The sequence below is a fragment of the Dama dama genome, chromosome 11 (assembly GCF_033118175.1).
Source record: "Dama dama isolate Ldn47 chromosome 11, ASM3311817v1, whole genome shotgun sequence".
Lineage (NCBI taxonomy): Eukaryota > Metazoa > Chordata > Mammalia > Artiodactyla > Cervidae > Dama > Dama dama.
In genome coordinates this window covers 50,105,219-50,130,412 of record NC_083691.1, presented here as the reverse complement: position 1 = coordinate 50,130,412, position 25,194 = coordinate 50,105,219, and the positions used below count along the sequence as shown (strand labels likewise).

General features: G+C 38.3%; 1 protein-coding gene across 1 annotated transcript in view; it reads right to left on the bottom strand.

Annotated features, from left to right (window-relative positions):
- Nucleotides 1-25,194, bottom strand: part of CTNNA2 (catenin alpha 2) — a 1,329,932-nt gene that overhangs the window by 73,411 nt on the left and 1,231,327 nt on the right. Inside the window, exon 13 of the mRNA XM_061156261.1 lies at nt 4,373-4,524. Within this exon, the coding sequence (XP_061012244.1) occupies nt 4,373-4,524 (152 nt within the window). The remainder of the gene's footprint in view (nt 1-4,372; nt 4,525-25,194) is intronic.

Sequence of the window (25,194 nt, the reverse complement as noted above, 5' to 3'; positions counted from 1 at the left end):
TCAAACAGTACAATCTTCTGCTTTCTTATTTCAACTCTTATACTATAAACAAGAATCCTTTTTGCAGTCTGTTTAGTGCCACACTTTTCATTTTTGTGCTTTGGGTTATTTCTCTGCTTAAAATGGCTTCCAAGTGTAGTGCTGAGGTGTTGTTTAGAATTCTGACATGCAAGAAGATTATGTTGCACCTTCCAGAGAAAATGCATTAGATAAGCTTCTTTCAGGCCTGAGTAATAGTGTGATTGGCTGTCCCTGGGCTCAGGTGGTAAAGATCTGCCTGTAATGCAGGAGACCTGGGTTCAATCGCTGGGTCAGGAATATCCCCTGGAGAAGGGCATGGCAACCCACTCTACTATTCTTATCTGGAGAATCCCATGGCCAAAGGAGCCTGGTGGGCTACAATCCACAGGGTCGAAAAGAGTCGAACATGACTGACTGACTACACTGTCTTTCTTTCTTTTTCATTCTTTTGGCTGTGAGTTTGATGTATATGTATCAACAATATACATTAAATAAAATGTCTTTAAACAAAAACACACATTAAACAAGCTAATATATTGATCAGTTGATGAAAATGTGACCAGAGACTCATAGGAACCTAACCTTAAATTTCCCCTAGGAGCAATGATTCCGTATTCCTTAATTCAGGGTTCATTGAAGGCAACTACTGCAAATAATGAAAATCAAATAAATTCTGTGAGCCATATTTGCCTATTCATTTTTTAAACTACTATGTTAAGGTAATCAGAAAATTCCTGTGTAGCTAATAGATCACCAAGGACAAGCTTCAGCAAGAAGCAAACAAAAAAAGTTGGATGAAAGAGAAGCAGAGTTGACCTGCTCCCAAAGAGAAGTAAGAGCCTGAAAGGTGAGGTTGAAATACCAGAAGGACAAGCTTTGTTTGCTTCCGAGGGTTGCCTTGAGCTGGCCTGGGGCGCCTACATACTAACATCACCATTAAATATGTATTGATTGCTGAAAGGCAAGGTGATGGGGAATCTGACCTTTCAAGGTCCTTTCTGCATTTATTTTTGGGAAAAATAATTCTTATTTTTCCAAAGCATAATCAACACTTTGACAGAGAAGAAGGCATGGCCAGTTTAGCTGGGAAAGAGCTTCACTTGTCTTATGTCTTTCACCTGATTCAGTGCAATGATGTTTTTAAATCAGATTTAACTATCATACATAGAAAGCAAACCAAGAATTTAAGTATAAAATGAAGCCATTTTGGTGCTGAATGGAGGGAGACTTTTAAAATAACAATTTGTACATACCGTACATTTCTCCCTTTCTGTTTTAAGTGGTGTGAAATCCATCCGATCAAATCACTTGAAATGTCAAGATGGAGGAATGACACTTTATGTAACAAAGATATGGCATTTTTACCTAAATTATGTTTTTTTACAGCTCATGAATGAATAAGTGAATGATGGCTATAAATTTCCTCAGCCTCGCAGATGAATAGTTGTCACAAAAATGTGAAGGCTAACAAAGCAGAAAAATGGCAAAAAAGGGAATATGTCTTGAGAATTATAGTGGAATTTAGTGCCAAATGCTTTGAAAACATAACTCTCATGCTCTGTTATTTCACAAGTTAGTATATAATGGGAAAAATACAGGTTTAAAAGCCTATTTAAAAGCCTTTCTCCTCTAATTCTCATAGTTTTCCCTCTGTCACCTATCTCCAGAGGTATCTGTTTCTCTTTCTCCCTAACACACATTGTATTTTTTAAAATATTTACTTTTATTTATTTATTTGTTGGCTGTGCTGGGTCTTAATTGCAGCATGGGGAATCTAGTTCTCTGACCAGGGATTAAACTCGGGGTCTCCTGCATCAGGAGCCTAGAGTCAGGGAAGTCCATCACACATAGTATTAAGTACTGTACCAAACAACACATCACAATGAAGGGGAAAAATGCAGCTTTTGCTTTCCAAAATTTCAGCCTGAAGAAGGTAGTTGCTGTCATCTGGTAGCTAATTTGTGTCCAACTCTTATGACACCATGGACTGTATCCCTCCAGACTCTGTCCATGGAATCTCCCAGGCAAAATACTGGAGTGGGTGCCACTTTCCTTCTTCAGTGGCTAAGTCGTGTCCAACTCTTTTGTGACCCCATGGACTGCAGCCCAACAGGCCTCTCTGTCCATGGAATCTCCCAGGCAAAATACTGGAGTGGTTGCCACTTTTCTTCTGTAGTGGCTAAGTCATGTCCAACTCTTTTGTGACCCCCATGGACTGCAGCCCAACAGGCCTCTCTGTCCATGGGATCTCCCAGAAAAAAATACTGGAGTAGGTTGCCATTTCCTTCTCCAGGGGGTCTTCCCAACCCAATGATCAAACCCATGTCTCCTGCCAATGCAAGTGGATTCTTTACCACTGAGCCACCAGGGAAGTCCCTAAAGAAAGTAATAAACCTCAAAAGAAATAGTGTAAAGATTACAATCACAGCAGAAAGATTTATAGGTAGTTAAAGAATAGAATCAGTATTTTTGAGGGAGAAAATTTAAGGAAAGAAGATTTTAGCCAGGTCTTGAAAGATAGTAAGAGTTTGACAGATCTAAAATAGGGAAGTTGGAAGAACAGGAAATACATCTGACTGTCTTGCTCAAAATTAAATTCCCACATTGTTATATATATTTAGTACTGTCTACTACAACTTATACAATTCTCTGAACACTTTGAATTAATCATGGAATTATTATGAAAGAGAGACGTATTTAACATGGAAAATCAAGTTGCTTAAAGATGAGAAGATAAGAAGATGCTATCGTTGCTCCCCAGCAAAGAAGGTAGCTGAATGTTTCAGGAGAATCATTAATGTCCATAAAGAAGGAAGAGAGACTCTTTCTGGTGATGTTCTACTCTGCCTGCTCAGATCACCTTGGAAGCATCATGCTGTGTCCTGGATACCACAGTCAAAGAGGATACACATAGGTTTAATGACTTCATGATTTCTAAGATACCCAAATTTGGAGGAGAATTAATGCCATATATGAACTCCTTAAAGAACTAGGTGTGTATTGTCCAGAGAGACCAATAAATCACAGATACTTCTTGAAGTACTGAGGGATTGCACACAGAAAATAAATTGATTGAAAATAAATTAATTTTTACTGTTTTGCTGTGTTTGAGGGGATGTTGGTTTAGATGCTCAGTGGTCACCCCAAGAGAAAGTTTTTCAAGATGCACTCAGTAATTAACATATAGTTCATTGAGCAACCCCAGAGAGAACAATGAAGGTTGAGGGTGGAGATATAGTCTAGGGCTGCATCATCCAAAATGGTGGCTGCAGATACATGGAGCTATTGAGAACTTTAAATGCAGCTGGTGCCACATGTTGAAATGCTACCTTTGGATATTGATTGGAGTAAATAAAATACGTTCTTACAACTAATTTCATCTTTTTTTTTTTTTTGCCTTATCAACATACCTAGCAAAAATTGAAATTGTAAATGTGGTTCACATATATTTCCATAGGATAGCAAGATGAGCACTGCAGACTCATCATCTCTGCCTCAATCCTAATAGCCACAAACATATCTGTGTCATCAATCTAAGTTTATTTTATGAAAGAGTTCTGTGGCTAAGAAAAGCATTTGGAACCTACTATACTGAACTGTCAATAAGGCAAGGAGAAAAAATTCTCAACTTATGATGGAATATTACACAGCTGTTAAATAGAATAAGGTAAGCTATTGTCTTCACAGAGATAGACAAAGGCACACTGTGGGCAAACAAAGCAAGTTTTAAGTAACACTTAACTGAGTTTTTGAAATCTGTTATATTATGTTTTCTCATGTGTGTCTAATCATTTAGGCAATGGTTTGGAAGACTCACAGCTATCCAAAATCAGAAGACTGAGGGATGGGAAGATAGTAGGAAAGGTGATAGGAGAGGTTTGCTGAAAGATTATTTAGCCTTATTTATATCTTAATGATCTGTTACAAGAAGAATGTAGCTATCTATCACTTTGTTGCATTATCATTATTATTATCATTATCATGATTACTAATACTACTAAGTTGGGTGATCTTCATTTTCTTCCATCACATGGCTTTCTGATTATAATGGGAAATGGTGTTAGCAAAGGGGAATGGCAAGGGCACCCCTAAGTGAGAATCAAATTAAGGTAACAATGTGTGGAAGAAGCAGGCAGGACATCACCCTTCAGGACATTCAGTGCTGATCTAGACTTGTTGGGCTCACTAATCCCTTTATAAGTAAAAAGTCCCCCTTGTCTGACTAAATGAGGAGCTAAACAGCTTACTAAGTTAAACTAAATAATCAAGGGGAAACAAGTACAAAGAGTAAATTCTTTGGGGACCCTACTGGACACTCCAATCAATTCCAAGCTACAGAGACCTCACATACCCTAATCATCAGCACAGCCTTTCTGATGTCCCGAACGCCGTCGTATACCAGGCGAGAGGCGTCGATGAACTCGTTCTCCTCAAATGGCTGAGGGACGTTGGCACTCAGGGCTTCAATGGCAACCTCCACTTGTTCAGCAAAGCGTGGCATCACTGGTATAAACAAAGTGAAAAGCAGTGGATTAGGCAGTCTTTCTTTCATGCTTCCTTGTTTCTCTTAGGGAAGGTGGCAGGCTCTGGGCATTCCAACATTCAAATGGGGCCTGGTGTCCACCTGTCCGGTAGGGGATAGACCCAACTGAGTGATCTTTGCAACACTTACCTTCAGTAGGGGGAGGAAATCATTACTCCATGAAAGGTGATGGCCTGCAAAAGAGCAAGTTTGTGAAACCTGCCCAAGTTAGTGTGGTATACTGTATGTGGGTCCAGGTTTCATGTTATCCTAAGTTGAGTTTCACTTCTGCTAACTCCTAGCTGTGAAACCTTGACCATGCTTTCTTGCTGCTGCTGCTTTTACTCACTAAGTCATGTCTGACTCTATGGACTGTAGCCCACCAGGCTCTGCTGTCTATGGGATTTCCCAGGCAAGAATACTGAAGTGGGTTGCCATTTCCATCCTGACCCAGGGATCAAACACTCCTCTCCTGCTTGGCAGGTGGATTCTTTACCACTGAGGCACCTAGAAAACCTACTATCTTTTCTTAAACCTTGTAAATCTGTTTCTTTGTCTGTAAAATATAATAGTAAATCCTACCTTGGGGTTCAGTGAGGTAATGCATACAAATGCACTGGATAGCACCCGTCCTTAAAAAGCCTCAATAAATATGCAACTAATATCAGACTCTAAAGTCGCAGCTGATTGAGTAGCAGACTTAATCTACATTATTGCATAGTAAAATATGAACAAAATGATCCATTCCCTTCCACTTCTTTCTGGAATGCAGGTCTTGAGATTTTGAAGGTGGGGAAAAGGCTGTGGAGGGAGACTTGTGGAAAGATTGTCTAAGAAGGGAGAGAGAAATCCCAGAAAGACTACAGAAAGAGACCAATGGACTCAAAAATAAATTTGATCCTGTTCCATTTTACCAGGACTTGGTTGATATGCCAGAGGATACATATGAATGTTTTAAAATGCAGGCACCTCTTTCCTTAAATGAGGACACCTGCATACAGACTGGAAGTTTGTAGAAAGTACACTTAGTGGCTACTTAAGAAATGCTGCTGATTCACTGATCCCTGAAAATTATAACTCAATTTTTTCAACTGTTATCTTGTAAAAATCAATCACATGGCAAATGAAAGCCAGAAGCACAATTTATTTTATTTACAAGGACAATAAAGTAAAAACACCATTCATCTCTTTCCATTTCTGAACTCTCATTTCATGAACTCATCATGATACTCATTTTCATCCTCAGTTCAGTTCAGTCATTCAGTCGTGTCCGACTCTTTGTGACCCCATGAACCGCAGCACTCCAGGCCTCCCTGGCCATCACCAACTCCTGGAGTCCACCCAAACCCATGTCCATTGTGTCGGTGATGCCATCCAACCATTTTCATCCTCACTGGATATTTTAACATCCATTTTAATCTAGCGTGAGAAACCTTGCTAGATTACTTTACTCTCAATGGTTAGAGTATTCAAGATAAAACACTCCTTAAAAATTGTATTTCTACTAGGAAAAGTCAAACATTATTTTTCTTTTTTTTTTTCTTTTTTTTTTTTTTTTATTATTATTATTTTTTTTTTTTCCCAGTGGGTTTTGTCATACATTGATATGAATCAGCCATGGATTTACATGTATTCCCAATCCCGATCCCCCCTCCCACCTCCCTCTCCACCCGATTCCTCTGGGTCTTCCCAGTGCACCAGGCCGGAGCACTTGTCTCGTGCATCCCACCTGGGCTGGTGATCTGTTTCACCATAGATAGTATACATGCTGTTCTTTTGAAATATCCCACCCTCACATTCTCCCACAAAGTTCAAAAGTCTGTTCTGTATTTCTGTGTCTCTTTTTCTGTTCTGCATATAGGGTTATCGTTATCACCTTTCTAAATTCCATATACATGTGTCAGTATGCTGTAATGTTCTTTATCTTTCTGGCTTACTTCACTCTGTATAAGGGGCTCCAGCTTCATCCATCTCATTAGGACTGGTTCAAATGAATTCTTTTTAATGGCTGAGTAATATTCCATGGTGTATATGTACCACAGCTTCCTTATCCATTCATCTGCTGATGGGCATCTAGGTTGCTTCCATGTCCTGGCTATTATAAACAGTGCTGCGATGAACATTGGGGTGCACGTGTCTCTTTCAGATCTGGTTTCCTCAGTGTGTATGCCCAGAAGTGGGATTGCTGGGTCATATGGCAGTTCTATGTCCAGTTTTTTAAGAAATCTCCACACTGTTTTCCAAAGCGGCTGTACTAGTTTGCATTCCCACCAACAGTGTAAGAGGGTTCCCTTTTCTCCACACCCTCTCCAGCATTTATTGCTTGTAGACTTTTGGATAGCAGCCATCCTGACTGGCGTGTAATGGTACCTCATTGTGGTTTTGATTTGCATTTCTCTAATAATGAGTGATGTTGAGCATCTTTTCATGTGTTTGTTAGCCATCTGTATGTCTTCTTTGGAGAAATGTCTGTTTAGTTCTTTGGCCCATTTTTTGATTGGGTCATTTATTTTTCTGGAATTGAGCTTCAGGAGTTGCTTGCATATTTTTGAGATTAATCCTTTGTCTGTTTCTTCATTTGCTATTATTTTCTCCCAATCTGAGGGCTGTCTTTTCACCTTACTTATAGTTTCCTTTGTAGTGCAAAAGCTTTTAAGTTTCATTAGGTCCCATTTGTTTAGTTTTGCTTTTATTTCCAATATTCTGGGAGGTGGGTCATAGAGGATCTTGCTTTGATTTATGTCGGAGAGTGTTTTGCCTATGTTCTCCTCTAGGAGTTTTATAGTTTCTGGTCTTACATTTAGATCTTTAATCCATTTTGAGTTTATTTTTGTGTATGGTGTTAGACAGTGTTCTAGTTTCATTCTTTTACAAGTGGTTGACCAGTTTTCCCAGCACCACTCAAATAAAAATATATTTCTAAAAACTACCACATTAAGCTAAAACCATTTCAGTTTTCCATTTGTGTTGGTAATTAACTGTTTTACATGATTAACTAATCTAGATCATTGAGACTGACCTTTTTAAGCATGAAAACATTTTTGTATGTATCTATCATTTTCATATGAGTGTCTTCCTTAAATTAAAATTAAAAATTCCTTTCTTTTCTTAAACCAAATTTTAAATAATATTAATCCTATTTGATATCAAAGCTGCCATCATGGCCATCAACAATTTTACAGATGTGTATGATAGCATCAGTAGCATTTATATGTACAAATCTTTGTCCCTTTTTTATAATTGATCAATGATTGGTATTCCCACATCTATGTAAGATAAATACTCTTACAAATCAATAAGAAAAAAAATTAAAAATAGATAAAAGATGAGAAAAAGCACTTCACAGAAAGGAAATCCCATATTATTGATAAACACATAAGATGCTTGACTTCACTGATAATTGGAAAAACTACAATGTAAACAATGAGATATTTCATACTTGTTGGTGGATGGGAAAACAAATTAAGGCTTACAATATACATCTTATTGAGCATGTGAAAAAAGGGTACTCTTCTACATAGGCAGAGTGAAAAAAAAAAATGGCAATATGCTTTGTCAAAATCTAGCAAAATGAAACTTTTCAGCCCCAACCAGTGAATTAGAACACTAGCTAGCGCACAGCCAAATACTGACTTCTGGGAAGATACTGATTAGGAGACTGTTTACACTGGGAGCACAGGAATTTCCTTGTGTTTCTACAGTTACAGCTGTCTTTTGTTAAGTTTCATATTCCAAGAGTTAATAATAACAGGACTTTTATTAAACCTGCCAATAATAAGTGCTTTAAAGGATCAGATATTGCCAAATGTCAATATCTTTTATACCTTGGGGTACAAGTTGGGAGTCAGTTATATGAGTCTCTGTTCATTTGGTATATTTGAATCTTCTCAAATTTCAAATATTTAAAAAGAGATCAATATGTTACCCAGAAAGCTGTATCTCTCCTTATAGAATAAGGCTCTGAAAAAAATTAAGTTCTAGTTCATGGCCCAGAACATAGTAGAAATTGATTTGATCCACAGTACTAAGTGAGGAAATCCCTCAGAAGCTGTGACTGTGATCACAGGCTTAATATTCCACCTTCAAACCTGCCAGCTGGGAAGCCGAGTCTAGCAGCCCCCACCCACTTCACTTTCGGGAGGAAAACCTTTGATTAAAGTCTAAAAGGAAGAGTGGGGTTGCTTTGCTTTGTTTGTCTGCTCAAGGTCATCACAAGGAGGGCTGGGGAGGAGAAAAATGCAGGAGGTCACAGGCTCTCTTTCTCCACCTGCCTCTAGCCCTGATTCTCTCAAGTGAGAGAGAAGAAAACTAAACTTTGTATGTGCTCACTCACTTCAGTCGTGTCCGACTCTGTGCGACCCCATGGACTGTAGCCCGCCAGGCTTCTCTGTCCATGGGATTCTCCAGGCAAGAATACCGGAGTGGATTGCCATGCCCTCCTCTAGGGCATCTTCCCAGTCCAGGGATTGAATCTGTGTCTCTTATGTCCTATGAATTGCAGGCAGATTCTTTACTGCTGAGCCACCAGGGAAGCTAAACTCTAATGGACCATTTTCATAAGGGACACTCTAGGGCCCAAAACATCACCTGTACTGCTTGGGAACCCCAAGTTTGGAGAAGAGTATTCTGCTTGCTCCAGCATGGAGTGCAGAATCCCACTTGTTAGATTTAGGAGTTAGAGTTTTTGCAGGAACAACAATGTTGTGGATGTGGCATTGTCAGAAGAGGCAGAAACAAGACTGGAATAGAAAATATCATCCATTTTCCAAGGAGGAAAAAAAAATGGTAGAGGAACAGATGTGAAAGCTTTACTTTTCCAAAGAGGTATTCAAAGGGAAATTTAACATTAATATTCCAATGACTTATTACAGTGCTCAAGCTGGTAAAACCTAGAACTTGAACCTATTCCATATGATATTTATTTATTACATCAGACAAGACATCTATTTCTCTTACTACAAGTTAGCATTTTTCAGGTCTGACCCGTAAGAAAATTTTCCTCCATGCTCTGTTCCTAAGTGTACTCAGTACTTACTTATTTAGGGCTTGGTCAACTGCTATCGCACTATAACCAACATACCTTTGCTCTCCACATTGCTGTTCTATTTTCTGTTTAAGTTTTAACCTCTTTTATTTTTGAAGTGATAAGACAGACAAACAAAAGTTTACAGGACAGTTTGGATTCCCGGGTGGCTCAGTAGCAAAGAATCCACCTGCCAATGCAGAAGACACAGGAGACTCAGGTTTGATTCCTGGATTGTGAAAATCTCCTGGAGGAGGGAGGGCAAGGCAACCCACTTCAGTATTCTTGCCTGGAGAATCCCACAAACAGAGGAGCCTGGTGGGCTACAGTCTACAGAGTAACAAATAGTCAGACATGACTGAAGTGACTAAGCATGCATGTATGCACCAGTATTTTTGCCTGGAAAATCCCATGAATATGGGAGCCTGGCAGGTTGCAGTCCACAGGGTCTGAGAGAGTCAGATATGACTTAGTGACTGAATAAACACACATGATCCATCATGACAAATTGGAGATGTTATTTTAACTATGAATTCTTCCAGCACTTTAATAGGACCTGAAACATGATATACTCTCAAAGTAATGCTGAGATAGAAAAAGCCTGAAAGTACTTCCAATATGACATTAATTCTGCTTCCCACTAACTAGGACAAAACACAGCACTGCCTTTGTGAGTCACACATTCTATATTAACAGAATTTCTGATATGGGATTATATAAATAGAAGCTTCTTTCTAATTTCTGAATTACATCCAAAAGTGTAGACACTACTTTATTGTTATTTATCATAAATTGTGAATTACTCCTTCATAGCTCATGGCCTGAAAGGGTGATCAAAGTTGGAAATAAACTCTTAAATTCTCCCTGTCCTTTTGCATGCAGAGTGCACACTAGGCCACAGAATGACATTCCAGGAATAATGAAATCAGAGTTAAGTACGCATATAAAAGTCAAGGTCGCCTCGTTCTACTGTTGATGGAGATCCTAAACCAGAGGTGAGGAAGATCTAGACTGAATCCTCCTGAGAGACTTCAGCAGTGAAATTTCAGAGCACAGGTGAGTCAATAAAATGAATGAAAAGTTGTACTAAAGATGCAAATAGGATTGCTGACAATCATAAGAGCCAATCCAAGGTAAACCCGAGGAAGTGGAAATGAACGGCCAATCCATGCAACTAGCTCTGAGAAACTACCCAAAATGGCCATGCCCTGCTTTAAATCTTCCAATCACTCCCTTTACTATAAAAGGGGTAATAAAACCTCTTCATCAAGATATAAACACAAACGTCTTACCCCTGCCTATAATTCTTATCTGCCTCTGTCTCCCTACCTATTCCTACCTACATTCAAACGTTTCAGTTAGACCGAATTACTTCTATGTCTTCAAATACGACAGAGACATACCATGTCATACCAACATGTCCATGATCAATGGACTAAATGGACTTTCATATTAAAATATACTTCTCTCTATAGCCCTGGTCAATACCTCCTCAATCTTCAATACCCAGTTTAGAATCAACTGCCATTGTGAAGGATTCCTTAATTCCCAGACACTCCAAAGTTGGCAGTCCCCTATAATTTTATAGCCTCTTAGTTATTCCTGCACTAATATAGTACTTGATACAACCCAATAGGATTGTTTAGTGCACTCTACTTCTGTATGTCAACTTCAGGGAGTCACTTTTAGCCAGAGACCACATCTTCCTCATTCATTGCATCTCAAGCTCATATTGTACTTCTAGCATAGCTCATCAATTCAGATGGAAGAAGGATGGGAAGTGAAAGAATGGGACACAGGAAGGAAACTGTTTGTCATTGAATATTTCAGGGACAAAAAGAGCAGTATCACATTCCACATATTAAGTTTCTCTCTGCCCATCACTTTCTATTAGTTCAGTGATTTTATTAAGAAATTTCATAAGCTATTGTTGTTGTTGTTTGATAGCTAAGTAGTGTATGACTCTTTGTGACCCCATGGACTGCAGCATGCCAGGCTTCTTCCGGAGTTTGCTCAAATTCATGTCCATTGAGTCGGTGATGTTACCTAACCATCTCATCCTTTGCCACCCCTTTCTCATTTTGCCTTCAAACTTTCCCAGCATCAACATCCAAATGAGTCAGCTCTTCGCATTAGGTGGCCAGTGTATTGAAGCTTCAGCTTTAGTCCTCCCAATGAACATTCAGAGTTGATTTTCTTTAGGATTGAGTGGTTTGATTTCCTTGCAGCCCAAGGGACTCTCAAGAGCCTTCACCAGCACCACAACTTGAAAGCATCAGTTTTTCAGTGCTCAATCTTCCTTATGGTCTAACTGTCACATCTATACATGACTACTAGAAAAACCACAGCTTTGACTTTTGTTGGTAAATGGATGTTTCTACTTTTTAATACACTGTCTAGGTTTCTAAACGTAGAAACCTAGACATTTCTAGACATGTGTCTCATAGGTTTCCTTCCAAGGAGTAAGTGTCTTTTAATTTCATGGCTGCAATCACTGTCTGTAGTAACTCTGGAACCAAAGAAAAGAAAATCTGTCACTGCTTTCACTTTTTCCCCTTCTGTTTGCCATGAAATAATGGAAGCAGATGCCATGATCTTAGATTTTTTAATGTTGAGTTTTAAGCCAGCTTATTCACTCTCTTATTTTACCCTCATCAAGAGGCTCTTTAGTTCCTCTTTACTTTCTGCCATTAGAGTGGTAACACCTGCATATTTGAAATGTTGACATTTCTCCAAACAATCTTGATTCCACTTGTGCTTCATCCAAGCCAACATTTTGCATGATATACTCTGCACAGAAGGTAAATGAGCAGGTTGACAATACACAGTCATGACATAGTCGTTTTGCAATTTTTAACCAGTCCATTGTTCCATGTCTGGTTCTTACTGTTGCTTCTTAACCTGCATACAGGTTTCTCTGGAGGCAGGTAAGGTCATCTGGTATTCCTGTTTCTTTAAGAATTTTCCACAGTTTGTTGTGATCCCCACAATCAAAGGCTTTAGTGTAGTCAATGTGGAGAAGGAAATGGCAACTCACTCCAGTATTCTTGCCTGGAGAATCCTGTGGACGGAGGAGCCTGGTGGGCTGTGTCCATGAGTCACACAGAGCCGGACACAACTGAAGTGACTTAGCATGCATGCATTGGAGAAGGAAATGGCAACCTACTCCAGTGTTCTTGCCTGAAGAATCCCAGGGACAGAAGAGCCTGGTGGGCTGCCATGTATGGGGTCACACAGAGTCGGATATGACTGAAACGACTTAGCAGCAGCAGCAGCAGTGTAGTCAATGAAGTAGAAATAGATGTCTTTTCTGAATTCCTTTGCTTTCTCGATAATTCAACAGATGTTGACAATTTGATCTCTGGTTCCTCTGCCTTTTCTAAATCCAGCTTTACATCTAGAGTTCTCAGCTCATGTACTTCTGAAGTTCAGCTTGAAGGATTTTGAACATTACCTTGCTAGGATGTGAAATGAGCACAATTGTATGGTAGTTTGAATATTCTTTGGAATTACCCTTATTTGGGATTGAAATGAAAAGTGACATTTTCCAGTACTGGGGCCCCTGATGAGTTTTCCAAATTTGCTGTAACATTGAGTGCAACAATTTAACAACATCATCTTTTAGGATTTTTAGATAGCTCCATTGGAATTTCATCACTTCTACTATCTTTGTTCATAGCAATGCTTTCTAAGGTCCACTTGACTCCATACTTCAGAATGTCTGGCTTTAGGTGAGTGGCCACACTATAGTGGTTATCCAGGTCAATAAGACCTTTTCTGTACAGTTTTTCTGTGTATTCTTGCCACCTCTTCTTAATCTCTTCTGCTTCTGTTAGGTCCTTGCTGTTTCTGTCCTTTATCTTGCCCATCTTTGCATGAAATAGTCCCCTGATTTTTCCAATTTCTTGAAGAGATCTCTAGTCTTTCCCATTCCACTGTTTTTCTCTATTTCTTTGCAGTATTCACTTAAGAAGGCTTTCTTATCTCTCCTGCTATTCTCTGAAACTCTGAATTAAGTTGAGTATATCTTTCTCTTTTTTTCTTGCTTTTCACTTGTCTTCTTTCCTCAACTATTTATAAAGGCTTCTCAGACAACCACTTTGCCTTCTTTCATTTCTTTTTTTTAGGATGTTTTTAATCACTGCCTTCTGTACAATGTTACGAATCTCCATACATAGTTCTTTAGGCACTCTGTCTACCGGATCTAATCCCTTGAATCTATTCATCACCTCCACTCTATAATCATAAAAAATTTGATTTAGGTCATACCTGAATGGCCTGGTGGTTTCCCCTACTTTCTTCAATTTGAGCCTGAATTTTGCAATAAGATGTTCATGATCTGAGCCACCCAGCTAAGCTGTGCTGATCTCCTGACCCAAAGAAACTATGAGATAGTAAATGCTTGTAATATTAATCCATTAAGCTTTGGGGTGATGTGTTATACAGCAATAGTTAACTAATAGAATATGCTAGAGGTAGAAATAACAGTAAAAATAGTCAGCAAGACATATTCATATTTCTGTTCACTTGTAGCAACTACGTTGGTTTAGGGTGCTGGTATATTTATGGCACCCAAGCAGGAGATTAACTGACCCTTGATATTTGATTATATTTATTTGTTATTTATATAAAAAAGTATATTCACTATTCAATTTGAGCCTCAGCTTACTCAAATGTAAAAGAGCTGGTCTTCAGGTTTTCAGTTCAGTTCAGTTCAGTCGTTCAGTCGTGTCCAACTCTTTGGGACCCCATGAATCACAGCACGCCAGGTCTCCCTGTCCATCACCAACTCCTGGAGTTTACTCAAACTCATGCCCATTGAGTCGGTGATGCCATCCAACCATCTCATCCTCTGTCATCCCCTTCTCCTCCTGCCCCCAATCCCTCTGAGCATCAGGGTCTTTTCCAATGAGTCAACTCTTCACATGAGGTGGCCAAAGTATTGGAGTTTCAGCTTCAGCATCAGTCCTTCCAAAGAACACCCAGGACTGATCTCCTTTAGGATGAACTGGTTGGATCTCCTTGCATTCCAAGGGACTCTCAAGAGTCTTCTACAACACCATAGTTCAAAAGGTTTAGGTAAGGTTTTAAAAAATAATCCATTCAACAAATTTTATATACAATGTTGCATGTAAAAACAAGTAGTACTTAGCCACTGGAATAAAGTGGCAAATAAATATGATCTTGCCTCTAAGGAATGAAAAAGTGGAATGTATATAAGAAGCTGACCATCATGCTAGGCACGTAACATTCACAGTAACTGGTTCTTCACATCATGACCCTGTGTATCTACCCAAACATGCTCCCTTTTCTTGGTTTACAGCAAGTGAAATTACTCAGTGCCTTTGGATAGAACTTGGAGGTACAACTACATGATTTATCACTAAAAAGAGGGTCTTACAGGAGGGAAGTAAACTGAAAATAGCACACAAATTTGTCCTCAAGTCTCTGAAAATTGGAAAGTTGGTACAATTTACCCTGAAAACAGCTTCCCTGCTTTTATACCTTTCTCTCTCCTTGGCAGGACTACACCATCCTTCTGATGGCTTTGCATTTTTAATAATGAATTTCCTATGAAATCTGCCTTCAGGACAAGATTTTATAAACTTACTCTTAGAATTTTCATTTTATCTTCATTGCCAAGAAAGTCAGCGTTAAACACTATATTCCATTATGACCTCACCCAGATCCATGAGGAAAGAAAATCTTTAAAACTTAAGAGACATTACTAAAAAGCTCATAACTAGAAAAAAAAAATCAAACTCAGCTTCCTTAGCTCAAATTAGACACACTTTCTATAAAACCTGCCAACTTAACATAATATTCTTGTGAAAGTGTTTTCCCTCTATCTCAAATGCATGCTGTTATATATTAGCTGGTTGATTGGATTTGAATCTTGAGTAAAGTATCCTCAAATGTTTTTTAAATGTGGAGGAGGAAGTATGAAAATAATATTTAAACGCTCTCAAATGAAAGTATACTCTCTGAAGCAGTGATACATTAACTTTCACTGTGCTTTCTCTTGGTAACTCTTAATCAAGCTAAAGGCAAAGGAGAAAAGGAAAGATATACCTATTTGAATACAGAGTTACAAAGACTAGCAAGGAGAGATAAGAAAGCCTTCCTCAGTGATCAATGCAAAGAAATAAAGGAAAACAATAGAATGGGAAAGACTAGAGATCTCTTCCAGAATATTAGAGATACCAAGGGAACATTTCATACAAAGACGGACACAATAAAAGGCAGAAAATGGTATGGACCTAACAGAAGCAGAAGATATTAAGAAGAGGTGGCAAAGATACACAGAAGACCTATACAAGAAAGATCTTCATGACCCAGATAACCATGATGGTATAATCACTAACCTAGAGTCAGATATCCTAGAATGTGAAGAAGTCAAGTGGGCCTTAGGAAGCATCACTACAAACAAAGCTAGTGGATGTGATGGAATTTCAGTTGAGCTATTTCAGATCCTAAAAGGTGATGCTGTGAAAGTGTTGCACTCAACATGTCAGCAAATTTGGAAAACTCAGCAGTGGCCACAGGACTGGAAAAGGTCAGTTTTCATTCCAATCCCAAAGAAAGGCAATGCCAAAGAATGATCAAACTACCACACAATTGCACTCATCTCACATGCTAGCAAAGTAATACTCAAAATTCTCCAAGTCAGGCTTCAACAGTATATGAACTGTGAAATTCCAGATGTTCAAGCTGGATTTAGAAAAGGCAGAGGAACTATTAATCAAATTACCTAGAAAAAGCAAGAGAATTCCAGAAAAGCATCTACTTCTGCTTTATTGGTTACGCCAAAGCCTTTGACTGTGTAGATCACAATAAATTGTGGAAAATTCTAAAAGAGATGGTAATACCAGACCACCTTACCTGCCTCCTGAGAAATCTGTAAGCAACAGTTAGAACTGGACATGGGACAACAGGCTGGTTCCAAGTTGGGACAGGAGTATGTCAAGGCTGTAGATTGTCACCATGCTTATTTAACTTATATGCAGAGTACATCACATGAAATGCCAGGCTGGATGAAGCGCAAGCTGGAATCAAGATTGCCAGGAGAAATATCAATAACCTCAGATATGCAGATGACACCACCCTTATGGCAGAAAGTGAAGAGGAACTAAGGAGCTTCTTGATGAAAGTAAAAGAGGAGAGTGAAAAAGCTGGCTTAAAACTCAACATTCAAAAAAGAAGATCATGACATCTCATCACTTCATGGGAAATAGATGGGGAAACAATGAAAACAGTGACAGATTTTATTTTCTTGGGCTCCAAAATCACTGCAGATGGCAACTGCAGCCATGAAATTAAAAGATGCTTGCTCCTTGGAAGAAAAGCTATAACCAACCTAGATAGCATATTAAAAAGCAGAGACATTACTTTGCCAACAAAGGTCCATCTAGTGAAAGCTGTGGTTTTTCCAGTGGTCATGTGTGGATGTGAGTGAAAGTGAAGTTGCTCAGTCATGTCTGACTCTTTGCGACCCCAGGGGCTGTAGGCTACCAGGTGCCTCCATCCATGGGATTCTCCAGGCAAGAATACTGGAGTGGGCTGCTATTTCCTTCAGGACATCTTCCTGACCCAGGGATTGAACCTGGGTCTCCCACATTGCAGGCAGACCCTTTACCGTCTGAGCCACCAGGGAAATTCTGTGAGTGTTGGACCATAAAGAAAGCTGAGCCCTGAAGAACTGATGCTTTTGAACTGTGGTGTTGGAGAAGACTCTTGAGAGTCCCTTGGACTGCAAGGAGAACCAACTAGTCCCTCTTAAAGAAATCAGTCCTGAGTATTCATTGGAAGGACTGATGCTCAAGCTGAAGCTCCAATACTTTGGCCACCTGATGTGAAGAACTGACTCACTGGAAAAGACCCTGATGCTGAGAAAGACTGGAGGCGGGAGGAGAAGGGGATGACAGAGGATGAGATGGTTTGATTGTATCACCAACTCAATGGGCATGAGTTTGAGCAAGCTCTGGGAGTTGGTGATGGACAGGGAAGCCTGGCTTACTGCAGTCCATGGGGTCACAAAGAGTCAGACAGGACTGAGCGACTGAACTGAACTGAATCAAGGTGGGAAATGATGAGCTCTGGAAGCCAGGAGCCAAGACAAAAAGAAGTCCAGTTTATTCTGTCCCCTATTTCTTGGTGACTATTTGTCAGCTGTTTCTACCTCTCCAGAAAACCATCAGCATCCTCCTGGTTAGTCCAAATTCTTTCATACCATGTATATTCCTAGACTTTCTTTCGTCAGAATCAGTCATCTGTTCCCTCTGTGGGAGTTCCTAAAAGCTGCCATTTTCATAAACTCATGTTTGGAAAATTATAATGTACATTTCAAACATCAAAATCAAATTCAAGTTCCAGAAGGCCATACATAACCCATGAGCTGAATTGTTTGATGAAAGATGAAAAAGGACTGCTTAGAAGAAGGAAAAAAATTATTCTAAATTCCATCCACGGTGACTACCCTAAGAGAATCAGTCAGCATGCATCTGCTTTTGTCTAGACACAAATTCCTTTCCCCAGGGAAAGAAAATGCTTGCTTGGAAAATTCTTACATTTTAAAATAAGCATTTCAAAAATAATCACAAATGCTTTATAAGTTAAGAGAAAAGGATGACATATTTAATTCTGAAACTTAAGGAACGAATAAAAAATTGAGCATGATGCCTTATTTAGCTACAGTGTTTGTGGAAACCAAGATTGATAAATAGTTAACTTTGGCACCAGTGAGGTTTTAAAATTTAAGATGACATAAAATAAATGCTAAGAATTTATTGATTCTGATCTTGATCATTAAGTATGTAATTTTTAGAAAAGGTACAACCCCTAAAATAAGGTGTTACACTATGTCAATTATATTTTTCATTTATATAAATAAACATTTTTGAGCTTCGATTCTCATCAAGGCTGGAGGAAATTAAGAGGTAGTCTCAGACCTGAAGGAGTTAAAATTAAATTAGGAAGCAACACACACACACACACACACACCCAGAAAGAGACTAGAAGGTGGACAGAAAACAGAGAGACACCTTAAGACAGAAAAATGGACAAACATAGTTTGCAACATAGGGCAGTATACAGTAGGGGCCTAATGAGTGACAGTGAGTAATGGGGCTCAGAGGAGTGGGATTGGCTGGTTTTGGTTACAGAAGACTTTGGCTCCCTCTCTAAGAAAAAACCAGCTCGTGTTAGAAAACTGGTAAAATATAGAAAGTCGAACCAGGTAAGAAGGTCATTTTGGGGTCAACTTTGATCAGAATATGGGAGACCCAGGTGGCTCAGGTGATGAAGAATCTGCCTGTGATGCAGGAGACCCAGGTTTGATCCCTGGATCAGGGAAGATCCCCTGGAGAAGGGAATGGCTACCCACTCCAGCATTCTTGCCTGAAGAATTCCATGGACTGAGGAGCCTGGTGGGCTACAATCCATGGGGTTACTTTCACTTTCACCAGAATATGCAGAATTTTTCTGGTTCCTACATCCATCTGTTATCCCAGTTTTAAGTATAGTTTCTTATTTTTCCTAATCAGATTATTATATTTCTGGAATGTTCTAATGATGCACCCCTATTATTGATTGATGATATATTCTTCATTTCTTTGATTCAAATACTTATTGCTGGTGTGGTAGAGATTCTGGCTGAAAGAAATCTATTATTGCCTCACTTGTGCCCAATTAATGCATCCTGGGCACCACTTCCTGTGGACACCAGCACTGGCCCTTCTGACACTCTACTACCATTACCATGGATATCCTTGATATCAAGGCAATCCATGATATCGTTGAAATGACAAAGAAGTGTCGTGTCCTTTGCAGTCCCTAGGATTCTGAGAATATGATGTAACTCAGTAAGAACTGGAAATTCATGTCTTCCTTTTTAGTTTCACTTTGAAAATTGGACACTAGAAGAGGGCTGTTCATTTCACTGTGTTGTTCCTTAAGTGTGTAATTGTGAGCCATCCTATATCCACTCTATGCCATCTCCACTTCCATGTTGGAAATTTATTATCAAGCTAAAACTGTTTCTCTTTCTCAAGTTGTATTTGTCTCGGATGTTTCTAGAGTCAGAAGGTTCTAGAGTCAGAACCATCTAGAGTCCCTCTCCCTGAGAGAGCTGGTCATGTCTAATTCCAGCAGAACAAACAAGTCAGCATAGAGAAGATATTTTCATATTTCTGCATTGCATGGACAGGACTTTCTGAGCAAAAATGGCTGGTAACCTGGTTCAAGGTATGAATCAACAGAAGTCCTAAAATGGTGAAATAACCTGGAGGGAGATTTACAGGTTTTAATTTTTTGGCATATCAATTATACCTTGGTAAAGCTAAAACAAAGAAACAAGGGACTATTATAGTTTAAACTATTATAGATATTTTTGAAAGCAGAGTTCCCAGACAACCTATATGCCATAGGGAATATGCACTCTCTAATAGAGGAACTTCCCTGGTGGCTCAGAGGGTAATGCGTCCGCCTACAATGCGGGAGACTCGGGTTTGATCCCTGGGTCGGGAAGATCCTCTGAAGAAAATGGCAACCCACTCCAATACTCTTGCCTGGAAAATCCCATGGACTGAGGAACCTGGTAGGTTGCAGTCCACGGGGTCGCAAAAAGTCGGACACGACTGAGCACAAGACTGAGTGACTTCACTTTCACTTTCTCCGCAGAGATATGTGTTTACCTTTCAAAAGGGAATGAAGCCAGGAGCCATTCATTTGTATTCCAAAGAGTTGTAACAACCTAAGGAATCCTTCCTGAAGGGAGTTTATTAACATTAGGGGTGAAGGTTTTTCTCTCCTCCTCAGGACAGGAGGGAGGCAGCTGAGCACCAATTCCTACATAAGCTCCCAGATTTATAATTTTGTGGCCCTTCTCCTGTAGTATGGACCTCCTTCATGTAGGCAAAATTTATCTGCCCTCATCACACCACCTTGAAAAGTAGAATGAAGCACAGGGAAGGTTCTGGCAAGGTTACTGTTACTGAGAAACAAATTTATTCTCTGAGCAAGAAACCTTATATTTGCGTTCAAGATAAAACAAATAAATACAGATATTAAACACCATCAGCCAGAGCTGTACAATACTTCAAGTATGTAGGTTTCAGTCGAGGGTTTGAGACAACTACATGTTGCCTGTTTGAGGGCTATTACATGAATGAAATTTCCTTCTCATTCCTCCCACACTTGACTTCTTATCTCCATGAACACCACAACCACCAATAAGTAAGACATTTCCTCCATGTTTTAATTATTTTGACCTTTCAGGGAGAAATAAATGCTTTACACCAATAGTTAGAGTTATATTAAAATGCATTTAAAATATATTAGAAAGTTGAGGCTTAACAATCTCAGTCATTATAGCTTCTATTGAAATTCATTACTTTCATAATCTAATTTCAAGGTCAGTTACAGAGAAGTAAAGACTGTAATAGGCTTTCCAGGTCTAATATCTAATATTTTTGTCTTTCCAATAATCTGGTCCTGCCACCTTCCCCTGATCTTGATCTAACTTCTGTCCATACCCTCTGTCCTCTGGCCACAAGGATAGGCAGGTCACTTTGACATGTCCATTCATAACACTTGGTCCCACTAGCAACAGAAACCCGACCAAGTGAATACGATGGTCTTTTACTTTTATCTAGCTTGTTTCACTTTTTCTACTTCATATTCAGTGCTCCCATTTCATTTAGTTTATGTTTTCCAATTTCTCCATCTCCTTTTTTTTTAATGTTCTTTCTCAAGACTTTACTAATCATAATAGAAAGTTTTCATATATATATGTATATATGAAATATATATGTATATATGTATAAACATATACACATATATGTATATATACATATATATATGTATACATATATATATGTATATATGTGTATACACATATTTATATACATATAAACATATGTATATATGTATAATATTTTAGAAAACTTAGGAATTTTTGCCCATCTAAAAATTTATGATATTTCAATTCTACTTGTTTAACCTAGTATGAACAGAATGCTAGATTTCTAATTTATATTCAAACAAAATTTTGATATAGTTCCATGTATTTTGGCATCTAGTATTACTGCTAAAAGTCTAGAAAGTTTATTATCTTAGTGATTAAAAATTTTTTTTGAATGAAGCTTGAAACTTCTAATCCAATTCTGAGAATATAAGGAAATATTATGTTGTAAAAAAATAAAAACAGGAAATTAACATGTGACACAGTATTATTAAAGTAACAATTTTGCTCAAATCACACAAAATTTTATGCTAGTATTCATTATTTGCTTTCATACCTTATTTAAGACTACACATTGTATTTAATTGCATTGAGCAACTTCAGCTGCATGCAACAAATTCTGGTAAATTTTCTTTTCATTTTTATTCTATTACAAATATTTTCTAATTTTCTTTGTTAAGGTTTCTTAGGTATACCCCTCATTTAAAAGTGGGCATTTAATTTCCAAATACATGGATTTCTTTATAGTATCTTTGATACTAATTTCTCATTTTAATATTAATTTCTCATTTAAATGCTTCTCTTTAATCATCCTCCGTGTTTTCTCAGTCTTTTAACTTTATTGAGACTTTTAATAGCTAAGTCAAAGATCTCACTTGGTAAATGTCATACTGCACTTTAAAATATGTGGGTTATTTTCAAATATCTTTTGATATTGATCTCTAACATAATTCCACAATAATAAGAGAACAGACTCTGTATGATCTGTACCTTTAGATCATGAAATTTCTGCACCCGGTCTTGTGTCTCTGGATACGTTTTAGTGTCTCCTAGTTTATGGGAACTTGAATAAAATTTTATCCTACTTTTGTATGAAAATTGTATAAATCTTAATTACATTGAATTGGTTCATAATGCATTTTGGGTCTACTATATTCTTCCACTGGAGGAGAGCCTGGCAACCCACTCCAGTATTCTTGCCTGGAGAATCCCACGGACAAAGGAGCATAGCAGGGTACAGTCCATAGGGTCACAAAGAGTTGGACATGAATGATGCAACTTAGCACACAACATATTCTTCTGCTTCTCTGTACATTCATTCTATTAATTTCTGAGAGTGGAACAATTGAAAAAAAGAAATCAGATCAAGTGAAATAAGCATACCCCCCACTGGCCAATAAGGTTATTTTCCTTTGATATGTAGAAAAGCAGGTGAAAAGAAGTGTCTCTCTTAATCCTGGAATCTTGAGTTGTAAGCCCTAGGCTGCTAGTGGACATATTCTCTACTGAAAAAATAAAAATCATATCCTATTTTTTGTATTCATTTAATCAATACATACATATTAAAGCTGAAAAAAGTGAAAGTGTTAATTGCTCTGTTGTGTCTAATTCTTTGTGAGCCTGCCAGGCTCCTCCATCCATGGAATTCTCCAGGCAAGAATACTGGAGTGGGTAGCCATTCCCTCCTCCAGGGGATCTAATGGTGTGATGATACAAGTTCAGGCCCTACGCATGTATAAGAACATCTGCCTTTAAGAACTGACAATCTTTCTGTGGACCACTGACACTGAAGAAGACGTATTAAATGTCATCAGACTCAGAAATAGATCCTCGTTGCCTCCAACTGAAACTTGAGTCAGCTCATAAGTATAATTTCAATACACAGATGTAGAGGAGGAGGAAAAAATGGTGAAGATGCAGCAAAGCGAGTGGGAACAGCATGGATGTGTTTTGCCTGGAGAAAAATGAATACACCTGTCCAGATGGAGCAGAGGATTCATGGGCAATGATTGTCCATGTTGAGTTCAGTCATCAGGAAGCAAGGAAACAGTGAAACACAAATAAACAAAATAACAATATTCATTAGGCTTAGATGTCAAAACATCAAACTGAGGCTCAGGGGCATTAACTAATTTATGTAAGGTCACATTTAGTTGGTAGAAGTCAAGGAATAGAGTTCTTCTGACTCTTTACCTGGATTTCATTATCTACATGGTACTAACACAATAGTATCCCTTAATATCATATCCAGTTTGGGTACTTTCTATTTGTTCCTCTTACATTTTCTTGGCAAAATATATAGAAATGATGCAAAAAACAAAAAACAAAAAAAAACTCTCTTAGGAAAACTTTACTTAACAGAAGTATGAAAGTAAAAATTATATCATCTCTGCTAAGTTAGAAAAGTCAATCTGAAAAGGCTACAAACTATATGATCCCAATTATATGACATTCTAGAAATGACAAAACCATGGAAAAAGTAAAAAGACAAGTGGCTGTCGGGGGATTGGGAGGGGGAGAGGGATGAATAGAGTACAATGAATTTTTAGGGCAGTGAAGAACACACTGCATGATACCATCATGATGGATGTATGCCATTATGCATTAGTCCAAATACCACAAAATATAGAACATCAAGAATGAGCCAAAATGTAAACTGTGGACTTTGGGTGATTATAATGTTTCAGTGTAGGTTCATCAAGGGTAAAAAATGTACCAGTCTGGTAGAGGATGTTGATAATGGGAGACACCCTCCATGTGCAGAATGAAGGGAATATGGAAAATCTTGATACCTTCCCCTCAATATTTCTGTGAACATTTAACTGCTCTTTAAAAAGTCTTGATTTAAAAAAAAAAAATTACACCATCTGTTTGGTCCACGTGTTCTCCAAAATAATGGAATTTTAATTTTCATATATGAAGTGATTAATAATAGAATTTTCATTAAAGAGACTTATTTTTTAATATCCTTTTTTTGGTCCCCTCTGAAGAAGGAACTGATGGCATGGTTCCAAAGATCTCCCAACCTGATGGTATAGACATTGCCACAAATTTGCATCAGCCATCAAATTTACAAAAATGGCATTTCAACGTAATCTGTTCAGTGAAGAATGAGCTTCTCTCTGTATATCTAAGCATAACATTATTGAATGTACACCCTCTTCCACTTTCCAGAGCCACCTGACTTTGCAAACAAGATCTCTAGAGATGGATCTCATTGGGTGTGCATTCACTACCAAACTATTGGCAATTTGCTATAATTCAGTTTTTACTAAAGAGGCAATTAAATACGTAAGTATTTAGTGGGTCTGATGTACGTCAGGTTTATGGTGCTTTCATCAGCTTACATTAGATTTATAAAAAATAAATAGGCAAATTTTTATATAATGTCACCCTAAAGTTTTAACATACTAATAATCCACAAAATTGTGTTTTCAAAAGTAACTCAGCTTTCATATCAAAACAAAACATACACTTCAAAACAATTTACTTACTCTTTACTAAGCAATTTATCAAAAATAAAATATAAACTGTCTCGTCACTCTTTGGAACTTTCTCAGTTTTTAGCCACTTAGTGGCAGTTATCTTAAGTGAGGATTATTTTGTCCACCCCCAAAACATCTAGCAATGTCTAGAGCCACCTTTGTCACAGTTTGAAGTGGGAAAGGAAGAGGTTCTACAAGCATCTAGTGTGGTGAGGCCAGGGATGCCAAGCATCTTTAATCCACAGGATAGCTCCCTCCACCCCAAGAAAGAACTACCAAGACTCAAATGTCAAAAATACAAAGGCTGAGAACATCTGCCTTAGAGTCTTCAATCTAACAACTCAGAAATAAAACTGGGCAGAACCTGGCAGGTTGTGACAAGGCAAGAGAAAACATAGTGATC